At 47.1% G+C, this 19,570-nt stretch overlaps 3 protein-coding genes across 4 annotated transcripts; 1 reads left to right on the forward strand and 2 right to left on the reverse strand.

Moving 5' to 3' along the window:
- Positions 1 to 4,408: 4,408 nt before the first annotated feature.
- mrpl22 (mitochondrial ribosomal protein L22) lies at positions 4,409 to 6,270 on the reverse strand. Its single transcript, XM_086131057.1, has 7 exons — positions 6,205 to 6,270; positions 6,084 to 6,126; positions 5,712 to 5,847; positions 5,573 to 5,638; positions 5,362 to 5,439; positions 5,214 to 5,283; positions 4,409 to 4,695 (listed from the first exon to the last, which is right to left on the reverse strand). The coding sequence occupies exons 1-7, from the start codon at positions 6,227 to 6,229 to the stop codon at positions 4,487 to 4,489; spliced, it is 627 nt and encodes a 208-aa protein (XP_085987183.1). The 5' UTR covers positions 6,230 to 6,270; the 3' UTR covers positions 4,409 to 4,486.
- Positions 6,271 to 6,460: 190 nt separating this feature from the next.
- gemin5 (gem (nuclear organelle) associated protein 5) lies at positions 6,461 to 16,604 on the forward strand. The gene is made up of 27 exons (XM_086130682.1): positions 6,461 to 6,713; positions 7,174 to 7,328; positions 7,391 to 7,572; positions 7,965 to 8,122; positions 8,210 to 8,308; positions 8,677 to 8,809; positions 8,875 to 9,040; positions 9,703 to 9,915; positions 10,238 to 10,323; positions 10,397 to 10,479; positions 11,179 to 11,315; positions 11,423 to 11,496; positions 11,576 to 11,757; positions 11,835 to 11,974; positions 12,151 to 12,322; positions 12,401 to 12,589; positions 12,657 to 12,704; positions 12,866 to 13,000; positions 13,115 to 13,198; positions 13,284 to 13,421; positions 13,510 to 13,657; positions 13,720 to 13,839; positions 13,996 to 14,206; positions 14,873 to 15,118; positions 15,277 to 15,776; positions 15,895 to 15,982; positions 16,387 to 16,604. Exons 1-27 carry the CDS (start codon positions 6,572 to 6,574, stop codon positions 16,540 to 16,542), a joined length of 4,185 nt encoding a protein of 1,394 aa, XP_085986808.1. The 5' UTR covers positions 6,461 to 6,571; the 3' UTR covers positions 16,543 to 16,604.
- A 47-nt stretch (positions 16,605 to 16,651) lies between these two features.
- On the reverse strand, positions 16,652 to 19,519 carry cnot8 (CCR4-NOT transcription complex, subunit 8). Of its 2 annotated transcripts, none has more exons than XM_086130686.1 (7): positions 19,442 to 19,519; positions 18,416 to 18,600; positions 18,108 to 18,301; positions 17,711 to 17,872; positions 17,479 to 17,623; positions 17,246 to 17,356; positions 16,652 to 17,169 (listed from the first exon to the last, which is right to left on the reverse strand). In XM_086130686.1, the coding sequence occupies exons 2-7, from the start codon at positions 18,530 to 18,532 to the stop codon at positions 17,041 to 17,043; spliced, it is 858 nt and encodes a 285-aa protein (XP_085986812.1). In that variant the 5' UTR covers positions 18,533 to 18,600; positions 19,442 to 19,519; the 3' UTR covers positions 16,652 to 17,040. The 2 variants fall into 2 exon arrangements, with proteins under 2 accessions (XP_085986812.1, XP_085986811.1); XM_086130685.1 differs by having other exon boundaries at positions 18,416 to 18,605; positions 19,442 to 19,518.
- Between the last annotated feature and the right edge of the window lie 51 nt (positions 19,520 to 19,570).

The following is a 19,570-nucleotide window of genomic DNA, read 5'->3' on the forward strand; positions in this document are numbered from 1 at the left end:
CGGGTGCACTTCTGTTTTTTGTTTCTTTTCGACTGAACAAAAACTCAAAAGTGTTTTGTTAGTTGCAATTATGGCAACTCCCCGCTAAAACCAACTTGTGCGCTGCCTATTTCCCAAGCAATTAGGACGGTAATTACTGAAACCGGGCACCTGTAGCACAGGCGCAATCATAGGATTGGGGGGCGGGGGGGGGGGCGAGGGCATGAAAAATGCAACAATCAGATTAATCAAGCAAAAGGCACAGACCAATTACTCACAAAGCACTCCGGCAACAGGTGATGCTTATCATTAAATTGGAGGGAGATCGCAGGCGCCAGCTTCGTTCATCACGCGGGACCTTGACGAAGCGCCGGCGCGGGGGGGGGGCGTTTTTTTTTTTCGGGGCGTCAGGGAAGCGTGATTAACGAGCGCGCGGGTGACTTTGCCAGGTAACACATCAACATCTGCTCCGACGTACTCGGGGATCCGAGCCCGCCCAGTTGGAGAAAGTCAAGTTTTTGAGCCTTGCTCGTCACTCGGGGCCACGCCGACAAGAGCGTTGGCACACCGACGGTGTTTTTGAAGCTCGATAACATTTTGTCAACAGCATAGAATGTGCAACGTACCTTTTTTTTTTTTTTTAATCATTCTGTTTTCTTTCGCTGACACAAACTCAAAATAGTGTTCGTATTTCCATCTCCCTCTCGCTCTCCTGTTTTTTTCCCCTCTCTGTCTTTACTGGAAGGATTCGCCAATCAAAAGTTTTTATCTATTGTGGGACTGTTTTGTTTCATATCCCAAGACTTCTCGTTTGTTTTTGTCATTGGAGATGATGAACGTCAGCGGGAACGCAATTGAAAATGATAGATGAGCTGTTTCGGGGCAGACCCGCGCGCAACGCGGTGCAGGCGACTGTGATTGATTGATTTTGGGCGTGTTTGTTTTCAGGCACTTTTGCGACTTCGGAGAGTTGCTCGGCAGTGCCAGTAAAGGTTGCGGGGCCACAAAAACGCTTGCGTCAGTCGGGATTATTTTCTTATCTGTACTCTCCACGCGGAGATTACGTGCACGTTTTTGGGGTTATGGTTCAAATACATTCATTGAATTGAGCTGATGAGCGTGAATGGAATTTAATTGTTTGATTTTTTTTGCCTTGCTACCGTTTTACTGAACATCGGGTTTGATTGACAGAGAAAAGTCCTGCTAATCACGGACGTGGCCCGCGCTACATTTTGCAAATAAGGGCACCCCCCCCAAAAAAAAGTACAGATGTCAGTGCGGAACAAGTGCTTTGAAAGCTTTCTGCGCTCTTACAATACAATCTGCAAGTCAATATTTCATTAAGCCAACAGCGGGGCTTGTTAACAAAAAAGGCTTGCTGCCTTGCCTTCTTTCAGACGTCTTGTCGGACTTTTGATTGCTTCTGCATTTACTGGTCCTGGTTTACAAGAGAAGCGATGTCCAGAATTTGAGCAAATTATCAATATGAGCTCTGATTGGGTCATCACTGGACAGAATGCAAAGTGGCTCGGGAGGCTGAAAATACACCAGAAATCAAGTTTTTGGAAACCTCAAAATAAAAGTGAAGCCTGAGCAACTGGCTTGAAACAGTGAAATATTGACCACTTGTTGGAAAAAGTGTACTCCCGCTTTAGATAAAAGCAGGTCTAAGTTGTGGCGCAGGAGGCAATTTTGAGGGATTTGATCGAAGCGCAGGCAGACAGATTCTGAGATCGATGTCATTATATTGCGTAGATAAGACAACAGCGGGTGCCGAACCCTCCGAGTCCTTCTCGAGAATCAATGCATTGATCGCATTATTGTAATCATCAGCTTGATTAGATATATTAAAACACCCCCATGGGCCGTGGGACAATTCCGCGGGGCAGGGGGGGGTGTCACACGGACATGAACCGTCACATTGGTGTGCGTTTGCCCTGGTCAACTTTACCGCTTTCATTGGCCAGGAAGTAAGTCGGCTGTGTTACTCCCACAACGGCGCAATCGCCTGTTTTTTCCTGCGCTCAGCTACAAAAATATCTAAGGAAAGAAAATTCCACCCATGCGCAGTTGACAGCATTTGCGCTAGACTAGCGAAGGACTTTTTCGCTGTAATTACAGTTCGTGTTTGTTAGTTTTATAAATTAAATTTCACTGAAATTTTGTTTCTTTAAAAGCATTTTTTTTTCATTCATGAAAAGGTTTTTTCAGTTTTTCTTGACTCTAATAACCTTGCTTCAAATCCAGGCGGAAAGAAGCAAAGGAGATTTTCTTCCTTTGTGTTTGACTTCTGTTGTTACAAATTTCAAGAGAACCTGAAATGCAAATACGTGGGAGAGAATCAGGAGGAAGCTGAGTGAACTGTAACAACACAATTGCCCCCGCGCCGCACAATTTCTCCGCGCGGCTGGCTTGCCGCCGCGTGTGACATATTTGAATATTGAAATGATGCTTGATGAATGGAGAGCCATGCAGGTACACAGTAGGACCCAGAGGCGTGGGTTTCTAATATCGCTGACATCACGCCGCGCTAAAAGACGTGCTGTGGATCCGTGATAGGAGGGTGGCAGGCAGGACCGTCGGCAACACAACAGCGACACTCGGTGCAAAGAAAACCAAAAAGACGTGTGGATATTCAGACAAAGCTCCAAAATTCCAGGAGGATGCATCCTAACTGTTCCGTGCCATCCCACTTCTGACACCACGTGTCGCAGAACTCCCCAAAGTAGTCCCTCCAACTAATTACAGTCACTGTAACGCTTCAGCGATTTCTAGAGTGAGTCTGTTGCATAAGTTTTGTCCCACCTCATAGCCCCTATTTTGGCCCCAATTCAAGTGCAAATTACTAGAATCTGTTGCATAGGGGTTACCTGTCTCAAATATCATCCCACTTCTGACACCACTGAACTGCGACAGCCCGTACAAAAATTTGAGAAAAGGAAAAGTAAGCGCAACCTACCTTGGGTGGTGTTTACACCCGAACATAAATCCCACCTGAATGCTGTCGCTCGCCAAAACACCAGCCTTACATCCAAGTGCACGCATGTGTGTGTGCGGGTGTGTGTGTGTTCAGTGCAGGTGGAGTATTTTCAACTGCTCATGAATTTTAAAAAAAAGGGTAGACTTACTTGGATCTTTCCTCCTGTTGATTTCTGACATTTGCGGCATGTTTTCTTGTCCCACAGTCTGACAGGAGACGAGGAGCAACATGCTTCCTGGGGGTGTTGCAGAGAAGCTTGTCTGTGCTCAATAATTCATATTGGTGTGTGTGTGTGTGTGTGTGTTCTCATGAAAACCACAGTGGACTGGCATAAATGTTTCACCAGCAAGTGCAGCAAGTTCTGTCAAAGGGCATTAAAAAAAAAAGTTTGTGTGTCCCTGTAATATTTAACCGTGACGGTAACAGAGCCTGTGTGCAGTTACAAATAAGTCAGCCACATTGCAGTCATGCATTTTCCTGAAATAATATCTACTCACCGTACCACCAGTAGCTATCCGGCACACTCCGCAGCTGAGTCAATAAAATGCACTGCACAGGGAAATACGGGTCATATTTGCAGCCATGTAAAAAAAAATAAAAATACACGCCTAACTTTAATAAACTTCCCAAACTGTCAACCAAAACACCTCGTACGCTTATACTGAGCTTAAAATTGTGTTTTTCATTTCATTCATCCATTTTATTTTAGCTATATAAAAACGCCCCAATCCTTACACGCTGAACAGGAAAGTAGATGGAGTTGAGTCAATAAAAGCCACCATGTGAGCAACTTTGGTTCACATGCATTTACTTCGCAACTGAAATATCAAACGTCTAAAATGCGACATTTTAAAACCGAACACCTCACTTGAATAAACTTCTGCCTGCCAAATTATACAATCTGTCTCAGCAGAGTCTCAAACATCAAGCATGACCGTGAAAGTACTAATTAACATTCCGTCTAATGGCGGCTGCGCGTGCTAGCACTCCGAGAGGCGGATCATCAAGGGCAGCAGCAGCCTCGTGAATTTTGAGAAGGACTTAATTTGTTTTTTTTGCACCCCTTTTTGAAAGAAACGAGCCTGGCCCGAGACGGATGGCGCTCGCTCGATGAAACTGCAGCCGGGCGGATGGTATTGAATGTGAATGTGTTAGCTTTCAGCTAACGGGTGCAGCGCTAATACACATGATGGTGATGCGAAAAGAAAGTTTGGAGAGTAAAGCTGTAATATTAAAACAGTGTTTGGTGTATGGTTTATGTTAGCATGTACATAGTAACGCTTTCTCTCTTTTTTTTCTCCGTTTTTTAGGGGGGGATATATCAGGACTGTTTTCTTGAATTTCTATCATCTCAATATCACACACGTTCACTTTTGGGGGTGGGTAGGGATCGTATCGGCTCCAAAAAAACGAGGTTCACTGTACTGTACACAAAATGAGAAACGCTCAGAGTGTCTCTTCAGGCATTTATTGACAAAAACACAAACAAATATATTGCCGCACTCACACTCATGATGGCCGTTTGCTCTACAGACTGTGTATGATGGTCCTCCTCTTGAGGCTCTCCACGTACTCGTTGGCCTGGTCTAGGCTTGTCTTCTGCTCGATGGTGGGGGGCGGGCCCTCCACCAGTTTGACAAAATAGTGGCAGTAGACTTTGTCCATGATGCCAAACATGCCTCTGCCGTGGTAGCGGATGCGCTTCAGGTACATGCCTTTGCCCGTGTGAGACTCGGCTGCGGCGCGGCCGCCACGAGCAAAGCGAGGAAAAGAGAATGGAGACGAGATGAAGAGGAACATTTAGCTCATGTCATGGTACAGAGTCGTAAATTAACGATCCGTTGCGGGCTTGTAAACGTTAAAAACTAACTTAATGATGGCTAAAATGTAAATATGAAAAGAAGGGTGGAGGAAAAAAAAGTACTGTATAGTCGTCAGTGATGTTACAATGCCCTCTTGGGCACTGGAATGGAATTGCAATGTTGGAGTGCCAAGAGTAATGACGTAATAATATAAAAATGAAGTATACATTTTTTATTCTGACAATTTTAATCTGACACTTTTGTTTTGGTTTATTGTCATAAAATTATTGTAACACGATGACTTTTTTTTCTCTGACTGCGGGTTCATTGTTAATTGTCATTTTATGATTTTACTCTTGCAAAAAAAAAATCCTCTAACTTATGAGTTGTTTTTAATAATACTGCTTTATTTTGTGTGATTTTTTTTATGTTTCCAAACTGGATTCACTCACCCACATACAAGTTGGACTTGTACTCTACGTTGTGATTCTTCACAGCCATCTCCTGAGCTTCCAAGAGAACCTGGAAGGTAACAATCAGAATTTCAATGATGATTCGGACATTTGAATGAACAGATGGAGTTTAGATTTAGAAACGAACTTCTCTCATGATCTTGGCCCCTTTTTTGTCGTTGAATTGCAACTGCACCACAGCCTCGTCGATGCTCATCCCCCTAATCTGTATGAAAAACATCAAAGGATCGTTTACACACCCCTGTTCGAATGGCAGGATTACCGTAAGTACTATGAAGACACAGAAACCATGATGAATCAATTTGATCAATTCCCACGCACAAAATGGTATAGCTCACCATTTTAGCCAGGTACCACATCTTGTCTTTGCTGTACTTGATCTGTCTCCTAGAATGATGAATCTCCTGTGTATGAGAGGGGGACATCACGCTTCATATTTGACATTTACAACACAACTTCAAGGGGAAAAGGACATACTGCTGGTCTGCGGGGCTCGCCAGGCAGCTGAGGCGGATAAACGATCTTGTTCTTCCTCTCCCAGTGTTTTTCTTCTCTTGTAGTGCTGGTGTGTAGGCAAGACATCTGTTGAGGACCGGCGGCTACTGTCGCTAACCTGGACACACGAATATAAAGAGGGGCTAAAATGAATATCGCTGAGGTCAGGTAAAAATGACTTCAGTGCATCGATCCATCCATTTTCTATTGTGCTTTTACTTGACTGTGATTACAGAGATAAATTGATACGTGTGCTACTTGAATAATATCCAAGATAGGGGGTTCAGAATTGATTATCATAGTAACAATGTCGATTCGTCCTTCTGAGCTCTGCATACAGTCATCGCTACATACCTCGGATAAAAAAGTCCAAACATACTCCTTAGTGACGCAATACCTGTAATTAAAATACAAAAATCTAATATTAAAGAAATTTATGGGCATTGTAAATAATCAAATGTCGTCTGTTCCTTACCGCATCCTGTCATGGTTGCGGCCATTTTGGCTCCCCATCAACGAATTACTTTACGGCAAAGGTTTGTTTACATGTGTTTTACCATTAAATGAATTTAAAATATCACAAAAACACTCATTTTGATATCAGTTGAAATTTAAATAAACAGATAAAAAAATCTTTGAATTCAAAAAAACTTTTGTAAAACGTATGTGTCGTACTTGGGCTAACCTAACTTCCGTCGCAGCGGGCCTTTACGACACCGTGGTGACATACGGTCGTTGCCGTGACGCTCCACCGGTCTGTGGGAAACATGTGAGATTTGCTTATTCTGTTTTACTTTCCAACAGTCTTATATTCGGGAACCGTTTAGACGTTTACTATCATCATGCACGAACGGTTCCTTCCCGCCTCTCCCAATTGGTACTGTTCCCGCTGCTGTGACATCAGCAGCGGCGGCTTACTCGGCGTCGGAGCCAAAAGCTTCATCTATTTGATTGATGTGTCTGCATCTACCTGCAGTCCTCAAGGTGAGTGGGCGTCACGTAAAAAAAGAATAATATTCTACTACAAAATCAATTCCGAGTGTGCCGTAAAGTGTCGTTTTGGCTATCGAGTGGCCATTTTCGCAAAAAAGGGGCAAACTGCGTAGATTTCTGAGCACCATGGGCGTGGAATGTTACCCACCACCATGCCCCTACCCACACTTACGTCTACCCCCCGTCATCCATTAATCATACTTTTTTCCAATTGATTAAATATTTAACAATAGATATAGGTTTGCTTCCAATAAAAAGCAAACACGCCCAAACAAATGCTTGTATCTAAAAAAACCTCTTATGTGGTTGCTTGTATCACGAGGCACCACTTCAATGTGACTTTATTCTGATAATAATTTGATTCGGTTGCTATTGTGGCTTGACCCTGGCGTTCCCTGCGGGTCAAAACTTCATTTGAGTCTCTATAAAGATGTGTAACTCTCTATTTCAGGTGTTCTCGTGGGCCACAGAGGCTTGGTGTCGGGCGTTTCCTTCTGCCAGGATGTGACGCAGAGTCACATCTGTGCCAGCTCCTCTGGTGACGGCGTCGTCATTTTTTGGGACACTAACACTCGAACTCTCTTACGGGAGCATGCGACTCATCAGGTCAGTTCTGTCGCTCCAGGTCTGATCGTAGTTCCAGACAATGAGCGCCATTTCGTCCTCAGAGCGCCGTCTCGGCCTTGCACTGGTCCCCGCTGGACAAGAACCTAGTGGTGTCGGGTGACGAGAAAGGAATCGTGGCTTGTCACTGGTACAACACGGGAGACACGGCCAGCTTCTTCCCCGAAGCCAGAAGCATCGTCTGCCTCACCTGCTCCCCGCACAACTGGAGCACTGTGGCGGTCGGGTAAGACTAGGACACGTTCGCTCAACTCAACTTTATTTGGAGAGTACTTAAATGAATAACCGTAGCTGAAACAAAGTGTTGGACGGAAACAAAATGGAACATAAAGATTAAATGATACAATTATAAGAACTATAGTAATAGTATTGAGACTATTTCATCTAGCTCGCTAGATGAAGTAAATAGCAAGCGAGCTATTTATTGTATTTCCTATATTTAGCACTTATCTGTATTTTTTATTTTAAATCATAAAATATTGTATTCACCCAGGATGTTCCAATGTATTTTTTAATCCACAGAATAATACACTTTGTGACTATTGGGTTACCTGATGAACATGATTCCTCACTTGTGTGTCTCTCACCTTAATGATTGCACTTCATTCTCTCGCGCAGGTACAAAGACGGCCTGATTTTGCTGATCGACGTGAGCAAGAAGGGCGAGGTGACGCGTCGGCTGCGCGGCCACGATGATGACATCCACTCTCTGGCGTGGTCGCCGCTCGCCGGCGTGGATACCCTCAACTGGAGAGCGGAGGCCGGCGACGATAATGGTCACTTCGGGGGTCACTGTGGGATCGCCTCGTTTTTAATTCAAATTTTCCTCTCAATCTAAATCTATAATCTTGTGCGTGTTCCAGCTTCGAACGCGGTGAGTGCAGGAGAGGAGAAGGGCTGCTACCTGGCGTCAGGAAGCAAAGACCAGACGGTGAGGATCTGGAGCGCGTCCACGGGAAAAGGTGAGATGTACGCCCTCACAAAGTGTGAAATAAAACAAACAACGCAAACTATTTAACATAAGGCAGTTGAAACAAAAAGAAGACTACAAGACAAAAAAACAATACAGGTACAGCCTTCAGCTGAATTTGAAGCCAAAGAATGAAAAGCTGTTTACCAACAATTAACAAATAATTGGTAAATTTTGTTTTTCTAAATTAAAAAAATATATATACATTTGCACATTTTTCTATATACCTTTTAGATGTACCTTTCACATTTTTGTATTTGTTTGATGCTAACTTAATCACACCATGATTGCGTTGAATAGAGAATCTAAACTCCAAAAGGAATTCTTTGACTGTTCAAATTTTGCGCCTCATCCATGCAGGCGTGACCACCTTGAAGTTGCCCTACCTGAAGAGACGAGGCTCCGCAGTCGACCCGACGCTCAAAGAAAGACTCTGGCTCAACGTCCACTGGCCCAAAGCCCGACCCACGCAGCTCGTTTCCAGCTGCTTCAGGTCCGAGCGTCCGCGTGCCCGCTTCTCCCGCAGCCCAGACGGTTAACACGCGTGCTTGTGCGCAGCGGCGAACTGCTGATGTGGGACCTGGCCCGGACAGGCAAGCAGAAGTGGATCCTGTTCGGCTCGTCGTCCGAGGGCCAGAACCACAGCAGGATCGTGTTCAACACCGCCGCCTTCGTGCTGCCCGACGGCCGCCAGCTGCTCGTCAGCACGTCCTTAGACAGAGAGGTGGGCCTCCATTCGGTTTACGCCCCATTTTCATGAACTGCGGCCCTGATGAATGCCTCAAGAGTTAGTGTACTCGTGTAGTATAGTGGATATAAATTTAAAAAAAAAAAAACAATATACGCAGCCATCAAAGTGATCACAACTGTTTCTTCAGTAGGAACTGCGACCTGAGTCAAGGGGGTGGTGGTTTGGTGGGGGGGTGATGAACAGTTTCAAATAGGTACAAATTGTTCAGGCATGTGATGGAAAGCAGTGTCAGGAAAAGCCGACTAGAGCATCAGAACTTTATTTCAGGGGAATCACGAGGTGAACATGGTGACAGGAGTGCATTGACTCCCGTTTAACCAAAGAGAGTGACATTCGGTGCGGTTAACTCGACCACGTGGCTGCGTCTTACCAAGGTCAGCTAGCTTAATGCTAACAGATAATGGGAAAAGTTATAGACGGGCTAACAAAACTGGCCTTCATACATTTATTTTTACAAATTTTAAAAACGAATTTTGTTTGAACACAAACTAATCTTCATAACCCTTTTTTCCTCCTTTTTTATCGATTTATTTTTTCATAAAATACAAAAAAATGTCAAGTTTTCTTTTTCTTGATTAAATGTTCATTTTTGAATTTCGTTTTCAACTCCTCTTGTCATTTGCCGGGCTGCAAAGGTGAAATGTTGGGACCTGTCCGAGCTGGAGTGCCTGTGGACGCTGCCCACGCTGGGCGGCTTCGTGTACAGCCTCAGCTTCTCGCCCGTGGCCACCGGCTGCCTGGCGCTGGGCGTGGGCGACAGCATGATCCGGGTGTGGAACACGCTGTCCGCCCAGAACCACTACGAAGCCCGCTGCTTCTGGCAGGGCGTCAAGTCCAAAGTCACAGCGGTAAGAAGCCAGGTTTTCCTCGCGGATGGCATCGGATTAGTTCAAGCGAATATTTTCATTGATTTCATTTGGAAATGATCATTCTTAACTGACAAGGATTTTTTTTAAATTGATGTAGATTCTGGTGATTTGGCAAACGATCAAATCAAAAAATATTATTTTTTCACTGTACTTTGTCTTTTTATTTGTTCAACTTTACAACAAAGAGAAAATTTGGCAAAATACATATTAAATCGCATATTCGTGATTTGATATTCTGATTTTCAAAGCCTATCCTACATTATGACGTCATTTCATTTCGTTTTTTTTTTTTTTTTTGCAGCTGGCTTGGCATCCAAAACGAGAGGGAACCTTGTCGTTTGGAACAGAAGACGGCAAAGTGGGAATCTACGAAGTCTTCTCCAGCAAGTAAGAAAAAAACAAACTCATCTTATTCAACAGGTTCCATCCGCTTGTTGGTAACTTTGTGGTCTCCTCGCAGACCGCCTCAGATTTCGAGCACCTACCACAAAAAGACGGTGTACTCGCTGGCCTGGGGACCGCCGCTCCCTCCGATGTCATTTGGTAAAAGCGTCTTTGCCACTTTGACCCGTCAGCAACACAACAATGAAGCTAGTCAGCAGACATGAAAAAAAAACAACCCCAAAACCGCAAAAATCTGCACCCGTCTCTCTCTAGCCTCATAATTGACTGTGTAACTGAACGAGCCCAGTTCATTTAAGCAACTAAGGGCAGATGGCGTTTTAATGAGTCCATTCGTCAAACCCTGGCTCACGGGCCCTGATTGTTGCCATCCCGACCATCTGCCGATCGGCTCTAATGCGCTGAAAAGAAGGCTTTTAACGTCAGCCCAGGTCATTTGTCTTACTAAGGGTGTTCGTTTTTTTTTAAAACTACATTTAAACACCTGTATGCTGAGTGGCCGCTACAAGGCATCTGCTCTTCCAATCACATTTAAACTTGCGCTGCCGATGGAGGGATCAGTCTACAAGGCCCGTCCGTCTACTAGTTACGCGAGTGACTTGACTTTGGCATTTGAAACCAAATAATAGAATCTCAAAAAGAACTTTAAAATGTGTGGGGAGCCAGTCAAGGGATGCCAGGGTAGGAGTTATGTGCTCCCTCTTACGAGTACCGAGCTTGCAGCATTGTGGACCCACTGGAGACACTGAAAGGAGGATTGGCTGACCCCAAAGTAATACGTGCTGCAAGTCATGGCGGCGCCGTGTTTCCCCGCTGAGGTCGTGTGCGTGTGACCCGCAGGCGCGGCAGAGGGCAAGGCGTCTCACAGCCTGTACAGCTGCGCCGGCGAGGGTGTCATCCTTCAGCACGACCCCACCAAGCTGAGCGGTGACGCATGCGACATTGACAAACTCATCCGGCAGACAAATAACATCAAGGTGGGAAGGGGGTAAAGTGCTGCTGTTCAACTTTTGACATTTTGTAATATTCCATCTATTATGATATGTTGTGGCGGAGCAAACGGTGACTTGTGTTTTGCGAACAGCACAAGCTATCTCCTCACACCGACCTCAGCTGGAAGCCGGACGGCAAAGTCGTGGCTATCGGCAACGAGGACGGGTAACGAAGCCCGGCTGCGCACTCGATCTGCTGGCAACACGTCCGATCACGTCGTCCGATCCCCCTCGTGTTCCCGCAGGTGCATCGACGTCTACCAGGCTCCGTCGCTGAAGCTGCTGTGCAGCATCCAGCAGCACCACAAGGTCATCAACGTGCTACGATGGCACCCCGAAGACAACGTGCCCGCGGAGCTGCACGGCCTGCTGGCCTCGGGCTCCTGCAACGCCATAATCTACGTCCACGACCTGCGGCAGGTCATAGGTACCGTAAAATAATCGAAATTACTCTCTTGGGGATGTTCAAGGAATGTCAGGGCAAATGTATGTTGTCGCGTGCAGAGAAGCCTCCGGAGAGCCCGTTGGTGTTGACAGAGCCGTATCGCAGATTGTGCGGCCACACGGCCAAAATAACCGGCCTGGCTTGGAGTCCGCATCACAGCGGCAGGCTGGCCAGCGTCTCGTACGACGGAACCGCCCAGGTCAGTGTCGGTCAGCCCAGCCCTAAGATGGCTTACTGTAATGCACTTGACTTTGGAGACCGCCAATCCTCCATTCAGCGTCCCCAGTTGGTCCAGAATGCTGCCGCTCGACCCTTGACTGGTACTCATAAGAGAGAGAGAGCACTTTTTTTGTTCTTAAATTGCGTGTCATTCAGGTATGGGATGTGCAGCAGGAAGCGGCGCTCTCCAACTACCGCGGCCACGTGGGCTCCCTGCTGAGCGTCGACTGGTCCCCCGTGGATCCGGACGTCCTCTGGACCGGAGGGAAGGACTTCACCGTGCAAGAGTGGAGAGTCTCCAAGCAGGAGTTCACCAAGCCGCCCAAAGGTGACGCTCCACCCGCTTGACGCCCTTGCGCCTTTAAACCGCCAAAGCTGAAGATCCGCCTCTTCTTCGTCCTCTCAGGGAAGAAGATGGTGGACCTGAAGGAGAAGGCCAAGCAGAAGAAGAAGAGCAAAAAGGCATCGGAAGCGGTGTGTCCGGCAGTCAACGGCGAGCATGTGACCGAGGCGGCGGCCAGCAATGGACAGGACGCCTCGGATGAAGCCGAACAGGAAGAGGTCCGCTCTGCCAGCAGTCCTGTGCCTGCACCAGGTGAAAAGGGAACCTTCTCGCCTTGTGTTGTTCCAACCTTAAAGCTAACATTCATCATCCACCTTAGTGACGCAACGGAAAAGCGCAACTGGAGGCAAGAGCAAAGACCAACAAGGTCAGTTTCCACGACCTGTGTGGGGGGGGGGGGGGGGGGGGCACGTGTGCGTGGGTTTTTCATGGTAGCACTTGTGTCACGAATGTGTCTAAAATCTACGTTGGAGGTGTGCATGCGTGTGGCGCTTATGTCAGGTGTTCACGTGTAACTTGTGTGTGTAGTGTTTGCAGACTCAAGCGCTCTGAAGAAGAAGAAGTCTCGCTCCATCCTTCCCCTCAGCACGTCCATGGACCATCGGCCCAAAGAGGATCTGCTGCAGGATTGTCTCACCCTGGCCTCCATGACGCACGACACTAGTGCGTGTGCATGTGTGTGTGCGAGTGTGTGTGTGTGGGGACTGTGTGAAAAGTTTGTTGCATGTCATGTGTGTATATGGCGGTGTTGACTGTTTTCTTGCTTTGGCACGTCAGCGCCTCGGGCAGGCCAGGGCGAGCACCTCCACCTTGGCCTTTTCTCCGACAGAGCCGCCCTGCGCCGGATGTTCCAAGCGGAAGGTGCCTTTGATTTTCACTTCTTTGCTCATCGAGACCAAAAAAAAAAAAAAAAGACATTGAGAGTTTTTGTTGTTGTTTTTCTTAGAAGAGGCTCACGTGGAGAGCGGCCACGTCGAGTCGGCCGTCTACCTCCGGCTGTGGAGCGGCGACCTGGAGGGGGCGCTGCGACTGGCCGCGGACAGAGGAGAGCTGAGTGACCACCTCATCGCCGTGGCTCCTATGGGTGAGTGCTTTGGGCGTCGTCGTGTGAAACGTCACCATTACAAGGCAGCAGGGTAACTTTTTTGGCGGGGGCGGCGTGGGTTTTGCAGCGGGCTACGCGGTGTGGCGCGATGCTGTGGAGCGCTATGTCAAGCAGCTGTGTCTGCAGGAGCAGCACGTGAAGGCGGCCGCTCACCTTCTGTCCATCAATCAAGTGTACCAGGCCGTCCAGCTGTTACGCTCGCACAAGCTCTACAGGTACCGTGTTGAGATTCCTCACGTCAGGGCCAACGGTTTTTATTCTCTATTTGTTGTCCTAGGGAGGCGATCGCTCTGGCCAAAGCGCGGCTGCCGGCTGAAGATCCCGTCCTGAAGGAGCTCTACGGCAGCTGGGCCGTCGTTTTGGAAAAAGACGGACATTTCTCTGCAGCCGCCAAATGGTGACTTGGCTATTTTGCAATTCGTGGTTCGAAATCAAACGCTAATTGCTATTTAGAGAGTTTTATGTCGTGGGCGACATGCAGAGTAGCTAGATGACGGCTGCGGCATAATTCTGGCCTAAATCGTCCCCCTACCATCCTAATTTCATCTCTCAGTTACATCGCGGCGGGTGCCAGCTTCGACGCCGCCAAAGTGATTGCCCGCAAGAACGACGCGACCTCACTGAGGACGGCGGAGCGGTTGGCCAGCGTGGCGGGCGAGGTCGCTCTGGCCCAGTCGCTGGCGCTGCGTTGCGCCAAAGATTCGGCGGCGGCGCGGGACTGGGTCGCTGCGCAAGAGGTCCTCGCTTCCCACAAGGGCCTCCTGGTCAGTGCTGACACTTTTAAAAAAAATTTTTTAATCTTTAGAATTTCATTGCCAAAACTGGGCTTAGAAAAACAATAACCAAAGCAATAAAATAAGGCATAGGTTAGTTACTACTATAAAAATATGTGAACAAATATTGGATTGGATAAACTTTGTCAAATGTACTGTATGTATTTCTTTTAAATGTACCATATAAATCGTAAATGCTTATTATGCCTTATCTAAACAGAAAATAGGCATACAAAAGAAAAACTATTTAAAAAATTTTAAGAACTGCCGTAAAAGAAAACAGAAGACAAATGTGTTAATTATTTTTTTAAATATTAAATGATTAATACAGAGAAAAAAATCTTTTTTAAAAGAGCACGTTAATTAAAAAAAAAATACAAATAATATGAAGGAAAAAATGATTTGTGATTTTTGATCACTGATACATTCTGAACAATTAATAGACAAATTAATAATTAATGGGAGTTAGAATTTTTTAGGAAATTATAAATTCAGGGCACAAAATAATTGCACGAATTACAAGCATTTTAATTGTGTAATTCATAATAATAAATGAAACAAATAAGAACATTTGGTTGTATAAAAATACAAATCATTTCCGTTTCTTTAAACGTTACAAAGTCAGTCAATTCAAGTTTCATGAAAAATCCTGCGCAGGTTCACAGGCTTCACCTCAGCGTGGCTGAGCTGATGTGCGCCTCCCTCGCCGACGTCCTCCCCGAGATGCGCGGCACTGGGCACGCATGGCCGGCCGAGGGCAGCATCCTGGAGCGGGCGCGCGATGTCTGGACGCAACACTTTGGCGTCGACTCGGAAGGCGACCGCGACGACCTCCGCGCTCTGCTTGTGGAGCTCCAGAACATGGAGGGCCCTGCGCTCACCGCTAGCCTCCCACTCACGCAGGTTGTATGCCAGAAGCCAAGTGGGCTAACTCTTTTTTTTTTTTTTTTTTTTTTTTTATTACTGAATTGGACTTTATCACGAAGTGGCACGAGTCCTATAGCTGGGTTTGACCCGTTCCGCCGATATGATGTCTCAATGAGCTGATCGTTTTTCGTTAGGTGCTGTTGGGTTTGTCCCGTCACGTGGCCAGTGGGATCCTATCGTGGTTACTCGACAACGACGGTGGCACGCTGGTGAAGCAGCTGTGGCTGGCGGCAGCATGGCTCCGGGAGGCCGCCGACTTTCAGGTCTCGGGTGCCCTCTTTCTGATTCTGGCGGCTGCCTTGACAGAGGTCCATTGCGACGTGGGTGAAGAAGCCCGAGCCGAGGCCGACACCTTACGGGCGTGGACCGCCTACCACCGTCTGTACGAGTTGTGGTGGCGATGCGCCGTTGATGATATCATCAGCAACGGGCTCCATGCCGAAGGATGCCCGGAAGAAGCCAAGACGTCCGGCGAGCTGGACTTTGATGCATCTTCGCTGCTGTCCGACGCTCACGCCGCGTGGCAGGCCGAGCGGCGGGCGATGGAGGAGGTGCAGCAGCGCCTGGCCGCCATGGTGGCGCAGCACGGACGCAACATGGCCGCCAACGGGGAGCAACCTGCCGAGGCTGAACAGTGAGTGCTTGGGATCATCGGTAAAATACTATTCTAAAAATAACCATAGGCCCACGACGTTGCACCTTTGTGGCCATTTTGTAGCCATCTTGTAACTATGTGGTTTTCTTTTCTTCAGGCCTGAAGAAGAGGAGACTTTTCTCTCCTTGAGCGCAAAGATGGCAAAACACCAAACGCAGCTGGCTGACATTCCTGAAACCATCAAGGTACCAACATGGGATGAGTGTAACAAAATGACAAAATTCTAGCAGTACAAAAGGTGATCCACGTCATAGCCAAACCCCCAATATGTCCATTGTCCATATTTGGTCCAATTTCCCGTCCCCCGTCCCCCCACTCCCACAAATCGATACTATTGGGTAGGAGTAAATGGAACAGTCCTAAAATGGTTGAGATTCTATTCGGAGGAGTTATTTTTGTGAGTTTGTGACCATCGGCAGTTTGGTATCAGGTTGAATGGCCATGACGTATGGGGTCCCTCAAGGGTCAGTTCTTGGACCCCCTTTGCTCAGCCTGTACCCTGGGATGAGTCTAATCATTGGATTTTTCAGCTCGTTCCGAGTTCCTGTTTTAAACAGTCGGCATCCTCCTCCTTGGCTCCACTTTCTAGTTGTGTCCTCGTCCCGATGTGGCAGAGTGTTGCCTGGTCCTCCTCCACCTGGGCGCCTCCATTTCCGAATCCCTGCAGAGGGACGCCAAAGACCTGCTGCGGAAATACGGAAAATGCCCGATGCTAAGCAAGGCCTCCCGGCGATTCTTGAGCTAAGTCGTGGACCCAATTTACTGTACAGCCATTTTGTTGAATTAAAAACAAAAAGTTAGAACGTATGTCAAAGCTTCCTTTTTGCACACTTAAAAAAAGAAGGGAGCGTACGTTGAAAATACAAAACAATTTAATGTACAACAATTTAAAACAAGTCAGAACTTAAAAACAACGGTAACATCTTCACGCCGACAGTAGTTTGGCCCGGACAAAAAACGGACGCATGCGTTTAAAACGTTCTCTCTTGACATATGGAGAAAAATTCTAAAACATTTTTATTTCTCTTTCAAAAAAAAAAAAAAAAAAGATACATTAGAAATTTACAATGGGTGGAGGGCCCTACCGGCGTTCACTTTAAAACCGAGTGAGCGCAGCTCGGTAAGAAAAACCGCTGCTGGTGTTGTGGTCCCACGCTCGCCAATGACAACAAGCGAACCCATGACAAACAAAAATTGATTTAAAAGGTTCTTAAAACAAGTGCAACGAGGGCAAGGCCGCCAGTCAGTGCTTGTTGTTGCTCTCCTCCTGGCCCGAGCTGGCAATGCCATTCTGGGGTTGCGTGGAGCCCGAGCCCAGGCCATACAAGCGGCCGCAATACTTGGCGTCGTCGATGTTGTCCTCGAAGAACAGCTGACGGGGAAGCGAAAGACGGGCTGGTCAGCGGTGAGCGACCTCAACGCTCCCTGCGTGGAAGAGCGCGTGCTACCTCTTTCATCCTGAAGAAGGCCATGCCGGTGAGCAGCGAGTCAGAACCCGCCTGATGCTGCCGCCCGATACGCTTCAGCTCCAGCTGGTCCGCCACTTCCTGTAAGCCGCCCTGAGTGATGAAAACACAAAAGGCACTGATGGAGGTACAGCACCTTTTTGTTTGGGTTGATCTAAAATGTCCTCCCTTCAATTCGGGTGATCTGAAATCCTGTTGTGTGTTTGTTGGTGTACCTTGAGGTTCTTGCAGCTCTTCATCAGATATTTGACGTCGTAGATAGCGGGGAAGAAGAGGTTGAGGATCTGGAAGAAGTCGTGCTCCTCCTCGGGCAGCCTGGCATCCGTCAGCAGCTTCACAAGGTAGCCAAAGTCGTAGCCGCTGGAGGGGGGCGGGTTGGACGACGTCGTTTGTTTTGTCATGACGACCGCCGCCGGCAGTAGAATAAAAGGGGCGGCCGGCACCCACCTGTGGAACGAGAGCCACTTGACGTTGTCGCACAGCACCAGGCCTGACGTCATGAGCAGCTCGGCGAAGTAGAGCGTGTCGATGCCTTCCTCCTCATGCTTCTTGAACTGAAGGCCTGAGTTCTGCAGGAGGTCGATCGAGTCTTGAGAGTACATGTCTTCTCTGGAACGAGAGCGAGATTTTTAATTTTCCACACCGTGTGTACAAGTTAATAGTTTTAACTAGAACACCCTGTTAACTGTGTCAAAGGTTTGAAAGAGTGAGAGACCAAGAGAAAAATATAAGGAGCGAGAGAGGGTATGGTGGGATTGGTGAAAGCAGAACAAAAGACAGAATAAGAGCGAGAGAGGGAGAAAAGGCAAGCGGGAGCAATTGGAAGACGGCCGTGCGCGCGTACGTGAGGTTGAACTTGAAGTTGAACTGCCAGGTGGTGGTGCCGTGCGGGTAGTCGCCGTCCTGGTTCATGAAGGTGAGGCCCAGCTGGATGATCTTGAGTAAGTCCACGTTGCAGCGCAGCAGCTGGTACTGGTAGTCCACCGTGCTGCGGAACTCGCCGATTGGCCGCACCACCACGCCGGGGAATTCCGTGTCCTTGCCATTCAAAAAAAAAAAAAAAGTCAATTTAGAAGCACTCATATTTATCCTTTTGACGATGTGACCAACGATGACCTTAAACACTTTGTCGGGGTGGGTGTAATCAGTTACCATTGCGATGTAGTTGTAGCTTTGGATGATCTGTCGGATTTTCTTCATCTCGTTGTCCACGTTGCTGGCCCAGACCTCGCAGATGATCTGGCTGGCATCCGTGAGTGCGGCCGGCATGTTGGCGGCGGCTCACGAGACCTTTCGACGATCCCCACCTACAGGTCTGCAGCGCTCTTGGGTTGCAGCTATTCTGGGAATGGGGCAAATAATATCTGACAATGGGGAAAACCTGCATTCAGGATGAAACTTTTTTTTAAGTGTATGGGAATTGCACTTTTTGCCAACAACTCAGGCTAAACTTAGCTCCTCTCCCAAATACAAAGCTTGGCTCTCAGTCAAGATACTTCAACGTGCTTCCTGAGATTCCAATTAGTGCTTTGGCACCACTTCGTGACATAATAGGAAACAGCAGATAAATACATTTTGTCTAAATGAAGCTCCTCAACTCATTTCAGCGTTTGTCAATATTAAACTTCATCACATATTTGAAACAGTTTATTTTCTAGGCAGTAAATTTAAATCAAATGTGCAAAACAGATTCCTTTCATATAGGTTCAAAATATGTCATTTTAAAATAAACGCTGACATAAAATTAGAAATAAATGTAAATAGTATGCCTCCAGTTATTTTAGCTTCTAATATTCGTGATTTGATTGGTTTATTTTTTTACTAAGCTGCGCGGGTTGCATGCTGGGTATGGCGAGGAGTTGTTTACAAGAACCGATCCGGAGAGCTAAGATGTTGCTTTCACTTGTCGGAACTTAAAAACAACACAGCAGTAATTCCACCTTTTTCAGCAATCGTGTGAGCATAAATACTGAGAGTGTCGTGACTTCATAACGGGATAAGTAACGACACCGAAAGTTTAGCACCCAAGCTAATGTTGACTAGCCAACGGCGTGAACGTCGCCGGTCGCTCAACTGCTACGTTTTTGTTTCGTAGACGAAAACGAAGACGCCTGCAACCGTATCAACACCAATAGAAATCTGTCGCCGAAATGAAAGTAATTCGAAAGTAGTTTGTACCTCAGAATTTCGTCCACGGAGCCGAGCTAGCAAGTGCCGCACCGGGCTTCTTAGTCGTTTCCGCCAACGACTCTGATTGGTTCTTTCTTTGTGGTGCCAACGACTTCCGGTTCATGTGATTGTCGCCAC

This window comes from Hippocampus guttulatus, chromosome 15 (assembly GCF_054856545.1).
Source record: "Hippocampus guttulatus isolate MCC_2025c chromosome 15, RoL_Hgut_1.0, whole genome shotgun sequence".
In the NCBI taxonomy this organism is placed as follows: domain Eukaryota; kingdom Metazoa; phylum Chordata; class Actinopteri; order Syngnathiformes; family Syngnathidae; genus Hippocampus; species Hippocampus guttulatus.

What these genes read in the sequence shown, in the direction of transcription:
- gemin5 (XM_086130682.1), top strand. Translation starts at nt 6,572, where the DNA reads ATGCACGAACGGTTCCTTCCCGCCTCTCCCAATTGGTACTGTTCCCGC. An exon ending in GGCAGACAAATAACATCAAG is followed by an intron (nt 11,316 to 11,422) that starts GTGGGAAGGGGG and finishes TTTTGCGAACAG; the next exon opens with CACAAGCTATCTCCTCACAC. An exon ending in CTAGCCTCCCACTCACGCAG is followed by an intron (nt 15,119 to 15,276) that starts GTTGTATGCCAG and finishes GTTTTTCGTTAG; the next exon opens with GTGCTGTTGGGTTTGTCCCG.
- cnot8 (XM_086130686.1), bottom strand. Translation starts at nt 18,532, where the DNA reads ATGCCGGCCGCACTCACGGATGCCAGCCAGATCATCTGCGAGGTCTGG. An exon ending in AGAGCTGCAAGAACCTCAAG is followed by an intron (nt 17,357 to 17,478) that starts GTACACCAACAA and finishes TTCATCACTCAG; the next exon opens with GGCGGCTTACAGGAAGTGGC. An exon ending in CCTTCTTCAGGATGAAAGAG is followed by an intron (nt 17,170 to 17,245) that starts GTAGCACGCGCT and finishes CTTCCCCGTCAG; the next exon opens with CTGTTCTTCGAGGACAACAT.
- mrpl22 (XM_086131057.1), bottom strand. Translation starts at nt 6,229, where the DNA reads ATGGCCGCAACCATGACAGGATGCG. An exon ending in TTTGGACTTTTTTATCCGAG is followed by an intron (nt 5,848 to 6,083) that starts GTATGTAGCGAT and finishes TCGTGTGTCCAG; the next exon opens with GTTAGCGACAGTAGCCGCCG. An exon ending in CAAGTCCAACTTGTATGTGG is followed by an intron (nt 4,696 to 5,213) that starts GTGAGTGAATCC and finishes GCCGCGCCGCAG; the next exon opens with CCGAGTCTCACACGGGCAAA.